The 10575-nt window shown below is 32.5% G+C and overlaps 1 protein-coding gene across 1 annotated transcript; it reads right to left on the bottom strand.

Moving 5' to 3' along the window:
• Window positions 1–655: 655 nt before the first annotated feature.
• Window positions 656–2049, bottom strand: LOC140177787 (uncharacterized). Its single transcript, XM_072210958.1, has 4 exons — window positions 1906–2049; window positions 1345–1486; window positions 968–1224; window positions 656–886 (listed from the first exon to the last, which is right to left on the bottom strand). The coding sequence occupies exons 1-4, from the start codon at window positions 2047–2049 to the stop codon at window positions 656–658; spliced, it is 774 nt and encodes a 257-aa protein (XP_072067059.1).
• Between the last annotated feature and the right edge of the window lie 8526 nt (window positions 2050–10575).

Below are 10575 nucleotides of genomic sequence, written 5' to 3'. Positions count from 1 at the left end.
CTCTCTCCATCTTGAACGGCTTGGACGGTGTCCCATTAATCAGAACCGACATAGAGGCTATACTTACACATTCCTTTACCCATGCTCTCCATCTATGACCGAATCCCATCTTTTGTAACACAATATCCACAAAGTTCCACCTGACCTTGTCATATGCCTTTTGAAAATCTAACTTTATAATCGCCGTCTTCTTTTTGCTCATCCTCAGGCACTGAACTGTTTTACATGCAATTAAAGCACCGTCATGTATTTTTTGACCCTTCACAAAAGTACTCTGTCTCTCTCCCACTAATCTTGGCACCATTGAACTCATCCTTTTTACCAAAACCTTCGATATTACTTTGTACACACATCCAACCATGCTAATAGGGCTAAGGTCCTTGATCTCCTTAGCACCCACAAACTTTGGAGCTAAAGCCACCCAAGTTACATTCGCATCCGTTGGTAATTTGGAGTTTTGGAAAAATCCTAACACTGCTACAGTGAATTCATTACCAATCTCATCCCAACACTTTTTAATGAAGTTCATGTTCCCGTCATTACCTGGGGCTTTTGTAGACTCACAATCCCAAACAGCCTCTTTGACTTCCTCAACAAAGGGCATTACTTCTAATGCTGTAGCCTCATTTCCACTTATCTTCATCACTAGTCTTTCTCAAAATCCAATCAATGGAGCATATTCTTGCCGATACAAATCTTTATAAAACCCTTTAATTGCCACCTTTATTCTAGCCTGATTTCGTACCAACTTCCCATGCAGTAAAAGCGCATCATCAATTCTGTTATTCCTCCTTTTAGCCGAGGCTACTTGATGAAAGTATCTTGTATTCTTATCCATATCCTTAGCATATCGAGACCGAGACATCTGCTTCCAATGAATTTCCTTCTGAATATACCATTTCTCATAGCATCTCACCAATGCTTTGTGTCTAGCCTATATTGTACCGTCATATGCGCCATCACTTACCATATCATCAATCTTTTTTATCTCATCCTCAAACCTCTTTATTCTACTATCCATGTCACCAAAATTGTTTCTATGCCATCTTCTCAGGGGTGCCATCGGTGCCTTCAGCTTGCTAGTGAGTTGAACATCCCCTAAGTTTCTCCATTTCTCTTTTACCATCCTCAAAAAACCCTCATGTGTGAACCAAGCATCTAAACTTCTAAATGGTCTTGGGCCTCTCTTCATCCTTGTATCTTCCACATTCAACGGACAGTGATCTGATAACACTCGAGATCCACCTCTCAAGCGAGTATCCGAAAGTGCTTCAATCTAATCTACACTTACCAGGACCCTATCAAAGCGGCTACATTATCGATCCCTGAACCATGTGAACTTACGATCATTAAGAGGGAGATCCAGCAACCGCATGTCTTGTATCCAAAACTTAAACCCTTCCGCAGACACTGGTAACCCACTCGCTCCTTTCTCTTCCTCCACTTGCATTATTTCATTGAAGTCCCCCATGAAGTAAAAAGGTACCTGACACAACCCCACAATATAACTCAACTCCCCCCACGTCACCAGTTTTCCCCCTCTCCCATGTGCTCAGTATACCAAACAAAACGCACAAGTAAGATTTATATTAGTCATCACTCCCTCCATACACAGCCAACATTCTCCTTTATAGCAGTTATTCATTTTAAACACCATATCATCCCACATTAGCAGAAAACCTCTAGAAGCACCTACAAATTCCTCATATTCCCAACCTACCATGTCGTTTTTCCAAATATGTATTACATCAAATTTTGTCAATACTTGACGCTTAGTTTCAATCAACCCTAACATGTTTAATCTACTACTCTTTTTCAATTCTTTTATCATTCTCAACTTTTCGTCACCTCCGAATCCCCTAATATTCAAACAACTATAAATCATTTAAAAATATTTTTACACACCTTGTTGCATTTCTTAGGCCTGCTTCTTCTCGTTTTCTCTTTTTGTTTCGCCAGCCTCTTCCTGTTTGCAATTTCTTCATTTTGAACTTGAAGTATTGCCATAATATCCTCTTCTTCATTATGTAAAATTACACCAAATTCCATTGCTAATTCCTAAATTGTCCTATTTTTGTTCATCTGTTCCTCCCACTTCAGCCTTTCATCATTCATCACGTTTTGATGTACTTGGCTAGTTCCGAATTCACCCTCCTCATTGCCACACTCTTCATCATTCGCACACCGATCCATGCACGCTGTCACTGTCTCTGGAATTACCTCTCCTTCTTCACCTCTTGCCTCTGCTGGATTGAAGTTTCTCTTGTTGCTCTGATTAACTGGCTCATTGGTTCTACCATGGCACTCTTCTTCATTGTGCAACTCTACCACATAGCTTTCCGCCACCGCAAACTGACCCCCTCCATTTTTGCCGTCACCACCGCTAACCCAGGTCCCGCCTCCAGGAACTAGACGTAGAGTAGCCATCTTCGGCTATGTGTGTGGCAACCCGCTTGGCCCCGGTGCCCTCTGCCCCATGACATTTTCTCCAAGGCCGACACTGTTTTAGTGTGGGACATTTTCTCCAATGCCTGGTTCTGCCCGCAAGTGTCTCATCGTTGGCTGCAAAGGTTCCAGCAGTGCACATGAACTACTCCTCGAAGGAAACCTGTCACTGCTCCTGTCTTCATTAGCATGTCCCTCTTTAACCCATGGAACACCAACTCGACCCTCTTCAGCATGAGCCCACCGTCCAAGGCTCATTATTCCTCCTTCAAAATGTCGAAGATGGCTATCCTCATTTGTCAACCCAATAACATGAGAGCCCACAATGCCCATACCTTCCCTCCCTCTTATTATATTATCACTCTCACTATGAAAACAATGGCCCACCACATTCCTTCTTCTAGCCCTTATAACACCCCTTCTGTACCCTGCCACTTGAATTGAAAATTTTTTGTGACACGGTCCCTTCCGAGTCCCCTCCCATAATAAATCCAGCATCCTCATAAATTTTTCTTCTATCAATTTCCATTAATGCATTTAATTCACTTACCCTTTTTTCCTTCAATGATAGTAAATGTTCCTGATTCCAGTCATTCAAAAACAAATCATGAATTATTGTTCTACCTTTATCTTCACCGTGATTCCTCAGCCCTGCCTCCACCAATTCAGCCGTCGGATCAAACATCAGTGCCACCATCTTTATTTTTGTATCGCTTACATCACAGTTAGCCTTCATCCTTCGCAGATTTTTCCCTACAATCATGCTCTCCGGTCCATAGATCTCACTTCTCACCTCCTTCACAAAAGTATCAAACCCATTAATACTGACCGTTGTGTGGATCCATTCACTAATAACATCAAACATACAAGTATCGATTTGAACTCTTTCAGAGCTGAATGATAGTTCTGATTCCGTCATTTTATCTTACTGTATTACTTCCTCCCATTGTCTACCTATCCTTTTGAACGTTTTTGTAGACCACACATGTAGTGGCACTCTAAAACATTCTACCCATACTCTTCTAGTCTCACTTTGTTCTAATTCCTCCCACCTCCAAACGCTATGAAAAAATTGCAAAAGACTATTTATTTTGAATGTATAATATTCCTTCGCATGCTTCACGATGTCAAAAGCTAGTAGTGCCTTATACGCTCCTAATTCCCGGACTTGAACAACCTGAGGCAGATTTTTACTACCTTCCTTCTTCAGAACATTGAAATCTATGGCCTTGGTCGTCCCCCCGACTAAACTCCTTGCTAATCAACCCATATTTTCTTCTGCAACTGTTGTTTCAACCTTCTTTGTCCATTCATTACCACTTGGGTCCTTTTTTGACGTATTCTTCATCGTTCCTTCCCCGCCTGTATGCGTAACCAAATTATCCTCATGTTGAGTCTGCCCATTCTCATCGGCATTTCGTTCTCTACCTTCGACATGCATACTTCTTACCTTCTCTTTCATTGGCCTTCTATACTTAGCTTCTTTTACTGGGATAGTCTTCCCTTGCAATCTCATACAATCCATGTCCGTTATCGCCTTCAGTGCCCCCTTGTATAAAGGCAAAAAGATATATCATACTTTTTTCTGCTTACGAGCAAGATATATGTCATTGATTTTTCCTGTTCACGTGAATAAGTGAAATAATTCCCTCTTGGAGATATCTTTCAATAAATTGTCGACAAAGATGGAAAAAGATTCACTTTCCAGTTGATGGTATTCTTCTCTATTCCAAACCCTAGGATCCTTCGAATATTAATGTGGTTCTCAAGTCCTACCTCTCCCTGTGTTTCCTCTCTCTCTCATAATTTTACAAATTTTTTTGTTAAAAAAAATTATAGATATTATCTTTAGTTAAAAGCAAAAATAAATTTTTTAATAAATACTATAGATAACACACAATAATTTCTTCAAGTTTTCTTTTGATAATAAACACAAACCCATTCAATTATATGCATTTATGTACACATTGTATATATTTTGACACCTGCCTCTACCAGCATTAGTGCCTTCATTTGTCTCTAGCATTTTGTTCTTTCTTATGTTTAAACAATCTGAGTTGGGATAAAAAAAAAAGGTTATGTCTACACAAATAATCAACATTAAATTAATTAGCATATATTTATATATAAAAAATGTGTTATTTAATTTTTTAATATATTTTATACTAATAATTAATTTAATAGTTAAATTTTTATGTATGCATAACCTGTCATGTTAATTTGAATTATTAGCTTTTTGGGAGGGTGGTAACCTATAAATAGTTGAAATGGATATCCTATACTTTACGTATACTTTTTAATGGAAATTAAATATATAGAAGTAGTAAAAAGTAAGAATTTCCTTTTTCCGCTTTAGTAACATCAATTAATAAGATTCTTACGGTTTGTTATAAGTAATTCTTGGCGTTTATCTTAATGTAATTAATTAGCAATTTGATTTAATATAAGAGAAATATTAAAAGGTGATTAGAATTTATTATTTTTAATTATTAGTTTTAGCTATTAACTTAACTAATTCATTTTGATTGGATTAGTTTGTAGTGAATTTACTTCGTGGTCATAAAAGGCATGGAATATATCCTATTATATCCATATATATGTGTGGGCAATTAGTTTTGTCTGCTTATTTTAGGTGTATCGACACAAAATGTTAGCTACAAAAGTCTAAAAAATCACATTGCCAAAAACATAAGTGTGTAATAAGGACACCACTATATGTTTGTTGTCAATACATATACGTTATTTGCTTTTCAAAATGTATTATTTGAGAGAAAAGTTTAATATGCGTATCTATTATAAATATCTAACTGCTATGCAGAGTGGTACCAAGGATCCGGAAGCCTGGAACTGTTGATAAGGGAAACCTTTACGTATACATCGACAATTGCACCGACCAAACAAGAAATTGAACATTTTATTTATTAGTCATTACCCTGTTGCAAAACCTATTAATTCGTCCATATATATCGCAATGTCATTTTCAGTAGCAAATTATCCTATAAAGATATTTCATTCCAATAGCATATCTGCTGTTTTGATTTTCTGTTTTCATAAGAATATCTTAAACCAAGTAATTCTGTTGGATATTATTGGTTCAGCTGTGAGTAATTGAGAAAATTTAACCTGGCGAATCTAATTAATTGCTGAAATGTTTTCCATGTTTCTATATTGCCTTAGTCAGCGTCATAAGACGTGGTTCTTGTCAAAAACATTTGCGTGCATTTATTTTATTTAGTCCATATATATTAAATATTAATTAATGAATATAATTAGAAAACTAACTATTTAAGATTTTAAAAATATTATTTATATACTACAATTAACTATCAAAATCAATTATTATATATTTATGTATAAATATAACTTAATTTATTTTTAATATATATTTTGTGTTTTAATATATATTATATACTGATAACTAATTTTAATAATTAATTTTAATATACACTTAATAATATAATTGTTATGATTCAATATCAAGTTAATTTTTTAAAATTATATATTTTTTTAATTCGCACTAATATTCAAATAAACATCTGAATCATACACACAGCAAAAAAAACTGAACCATATATATCAGAAAAACTAACATTCAATATTTTACTAAAAAATATTGAAAAATAAAATATCCAAAATTAATGATAATTTTATTGAAAATTTTAACAAAATAGATAATATATATTTAGAATTAAAATTAGATCTTGTAGTTAAAGAAGCTGAATAGAAAAATTATTTTAATAAAAAAAATAAAAAATTGTACGATATATGGCATCTATCTCATCACATAAATTGTATATCCGTTTTAATAATTAAAATTATAAATTATCTAGATAATATTAAAGCAAAAATAAATATAAATAAACACATTTTATGAATATATGTAACAAAAAGCACACGGCCATGGCCAATAACAGAGCTAACTACTGTATGTGTATAGGACTAAATGGTACAAATGTGTATCACATGTTCAGATAATTTGATGAGTGTAGGTCCTTTACGCCATCAATGATACCTTTAGAAATTATTTAGGGACGACAATACTATTCGAACTCGCGGGTATCCACTCCATCTCTATCTGCTTGGGGCGGGTTTTTAGCGGGGCGGGCTTTTGGGAGGGGAGGGGCGGGTCGGGTTTAGGTAATACCCGTCTATACCCGCCCCGTTATATATAATTTTAATGTATAATATATGTAAAATAATTAGTAAATGATTAATAATATTGTATTATATTTAAATTTTTACTTTAATTTATGTTATGTATGTGATGATAGTTATATAAATTTTGAAATTTAATTTTATTTATTGGATTTTAATAATTATAGGGGCGGATAGGAGTGGGGCGAGTACCCGTAGGAGGAGCGGGTTAGGGTTTAACGTTTTATTACCCGTGGGTAGAAGCGGGACGGATTCTATGCAGGTTGTTGTACGGCAGAACAGTGTCGGGTAGAGCAAAAATCCGCCCCTACTCGCCCCTTGTCCCTAAAATTATTATAATTCTTCTGAATGTTTTTGACATTTTAGAAATTTTAACTTTTCTAAAATGCTATAATTAACCAATAATATATAAGAACAAATTGTCTAAAAATCTGAACATCACGCGCTTCATCATTCTGACGAGTGAAGGATTCAACCATGGTTAAGGCACCTTGACAAAAACATCTTATCCACATAAAGTTGTTTAGAGCAATGATGAAATCATGAAACAAGACAACCACACATTACAACCACCATTACCATATATAGTGAAGTCTCCTCCGTTTTCTATATTTTTGGGAGCAATGCAGAAACTGACTTTTGATTGACTTTACAATGATCAAAATTATTTTTATAATGATGAAATAAGACAACCACACTTTACAATGATGAAACAAGACAACCACACTATACAATGCAACCACACTTTACACTTCACAATTTAATTATTTTTATTTTTGGGAGCAGCAGCAGCAGAAACTGACTTTTAATTTGATTGACTTTCATTCCGAATTAATCTAATAGAAATCCAATTACACTGCAAATAGCTAGAATTCATTATTGAACTAAAGAAACATTAACATGAACTTCTCATTAGTTTTTCTCAAGCTTATTATTGAAGGACACAAATTTCCATACCTGCACATTGTTCAAATTGAGATTTTGAGTGGATTTAACTCAACCCTAAACACTAAGTTATAAGATGAAGAATATCTCCCATTTATAAAGTTTTTAAAGATCTTATTTTAAAATATGTAAGACTTTAATACACATAAGTAAATCTGTATATCTATTATTAAAATATGAAAAATATTAGAGAATTATCAAAATTTATTGTTTTTGTCTATTATTTGGTCATTAATTAGTCATTAATATTTAAAGTATGAATTAAAAGTATATTATTAAATTACTAAATTGAAAAATTAAGTTGATGACTAAAAAAAATAGTAAAAAATAATACATTTAAATGGTCCTTTAATATTTCTTTTAAAATATTGTACATGTCAATTATCAGTGATAAACTGATAATAATGACTCAGCTAACTAGTTAGGATAATTATCAACATAGCTTGATTAGTTTTCTTGTATCTTTTTTCAAGTAATTTTTTTTAATTTCATCATGTAATCAATAAGAGTTTAGCTAATAATAAATCAATAAATATTTTTAAACTGTACTCTATACTAATTAATTATTATTAATTAGTAATTATTTAAATTTTATTTTTTTAAAAAATATAAAATTAATAAATATTAATTACAATTGTTTAAAAGTATATATGGTATGTTACCTTTACAATCACGAAGCTCTCACAACCATTTAAAGGTAAAAATAAAAGATTAATGGAGAGTCCAATAGATTATTATTGTCCTCTATTACGTCATTTAAATATCCAAATCATGATTATTTGAACAAAACCTAGAAAATAAACCACACTTGCTCAAACCATGATGATTTCAATAATTTTAGAGTAAATAATTATGAGATTAATTTCTCTACCAGAAAATGTTTAAAAAAAAGTTTTGTTGACCAATCAAATTACAGAAAATGATAAACTATATCGACAAATATATTATATAATAGCTATATTATTTACACATTGGCGCACTAGTTTTATATTCTTAAATATTTTTTTAATATAGTGTATTTTGAAGTGTTATCTAAAATTAAAATGGTAAAAATGAGTCTGAATGTTATGATCCAAACATATCTAAAACTGTTTATGTTTGCTTCTTGGATGATGGTGAAGAGTATTGTAGGATTCTGATATCTAAATTAACAAAAATTTAAATAAAGTGTATGTAAGTTAAACAAAAATACTTTAAGTATTAAAATATTTATAAAATAAGACGATGAGTTGATTGTCAATAGAAAAAATATTATCTAATAATAGTGGGCGATTATACTCTCCACTGCCTGATAAAAAATTATGTTAACTGGATTGATTATCACTTTAGTGGTAATAATTAAAATAGTAGATAAAAATTTTAAATTACTCTCCAAACTAAATTGGATACTAGCCATAAGATCTAATTTAGTGTTATTTGGTCTGTCCTATCCGATCAAATAAAATAATAAAAAGCTTTTTAATTAAAAGAAGTCCAATCCAATCAAAAATGTTAATTGACTGATGAATTGATGGATTGAGCTGACTTGAACACATACTTGAATAAAGTGTGTCTAATTTTATGTATTTTTATAGATAAAAATTTATTTAAAAAGTTGTACATGCTATTATCTGATTCATTTCATACATAAATTTACTATAGAGTACTTTGTTTTTTTTTTTTAAAAAACAAGAAAAAAGAAAAAAAAAATAAAATAAGGAAAAAGGAAAGCAATAAGCAAGAAAAGAAACTAATGGAGATTATCTCTACTTTACATCTAAGTTCCATGATTAAACTTCATGGCATACAGTTAGTTGCATTGCCACTTGCCACTCATGTCATCAATTATTGTAGCAAACAAGTTGGCAAATGTATGTACTTGTTGCAGCTTTTCACTTTTGGTTGCAATTAAAACAATAAGCACATTTTTCTTTAGTTAAAGATAAATATGTATAATCGTGTTCTTCTAATAATATTATATTGGATATTTGATAAGTAGTATGATTTAATATTTATACAAGTTTAAATATGACAATAGTGCGTTAGAATTTATATTGCAAATGTTTGTAGTGTAATTTATAATTATCAAATATTCAAATGTAAGTGAGCAAGTACATTAGTAATTATTAAGAATGAGTAATGTAAAAAGAAAAATGATATTGATAGGGGTGCGTCGAGATGTGTTGTTGTAATATGCCCCCACTCTCGCATTATGCAATAGCAAAGAGAAGCAAGTTGCTTATGGCTCTGACAGTGAAATATGTCCTACTCTTTTCACTCTTCTTTCTTCACTTTTCAGTCTTCAGTCTTCTCTACTGCTTACTGAGATGATGCATGCTATGCATTCCTTCATTTCTTTCATTCTCGTACACTTAATTGATGTTCCGATTAGAGGAGGGACTCACGGAAAAGAAACAACAATAATGTACTATATATTTTCGCGACCCTCTCAGCAGGCCACTTGCATTACATTCTATTTGATATTGTATATATTAATATTAATTAATATTGAGAATGATGACCTCTTCCAAACCCTAATAGGCACCATCATCGTGATAGTGATAACCATGGCCAACTTGCCCACATTATTTGGAAACTCCTGATGTGATTGATCCTAATCTCTCTTATGTTTATCTAATAATAATCCATCACAAATAAACTAGGTTTTTATTTTTAAGCCCGGCCCCGGCGATTATTTGACAGAAGGCACATATATTCTACCTCATTGCAGCGACTTTCGTACCCACCAACTTGAAACAAGTGGATTAATCATAAATCATCATTTAATAGTTCAACTACCATGCCACTGTATGTACTAGGTAGTATATATTATTAATTACTTCACCTGTTCACCATCATAACCATTAAGGTATGTAGAACCAACTGAAAGAGGGGAAACAACACCCTTCATTCTTATTTAGAGAAACTGTAATTTTGATTCCTCATAGCCTGAAAATCAAATTTAAGGGTGAAAAAGAGAATAGAAACTTTGCATCAAATGTTATGTTTATAATTATATATTAATATATATTTTTTTGGTGACTAATTATA

This window comes from Arachis hypogaea, chromosome 13, assembly GCF_003086295.3.
Source record: "Arachis hypogaea cultivar Tifrunner chromosome 13, arahy.Tifrunner.gnm2.J5K5, whole genome shotgun sequence".
Taxonomy (NCBI): domain Eukaryota; kingdom Viridiplantae; phylum Streptophyta; class Magnoliopsida; order Fabales; family Fabaceae; genus Arachis; species Arachis hypogaea.
This window is presented reverse-complemented; position numbering and strand designations above follow the sequence as displayed.

Excerpts from the sequence above, each read along its gene's own strand:
- LOC140177787 (XM_072210958.1), bottom strand. The coding sequence starts at position 2,049 with ATGGAATTTGGTGTAATTTTACATAATGAAGAAGAGGATATTATGGCA. Across the intron at positions 1,225-1,344 it reads GGATCTCCCTCTTAATGATC|ATCACTGTCCGTTGAATGTG; the intron begins GTAAGTTCACAT and ends GAGTGTTATCAG. Across the intron at positions 887-967 it reads TAAAAAAGATTGATGATATG|AAGGAAATTCATTGGAAGCA; the intron begins GTAAGTGATGGC and ends TGGTATATTCAG.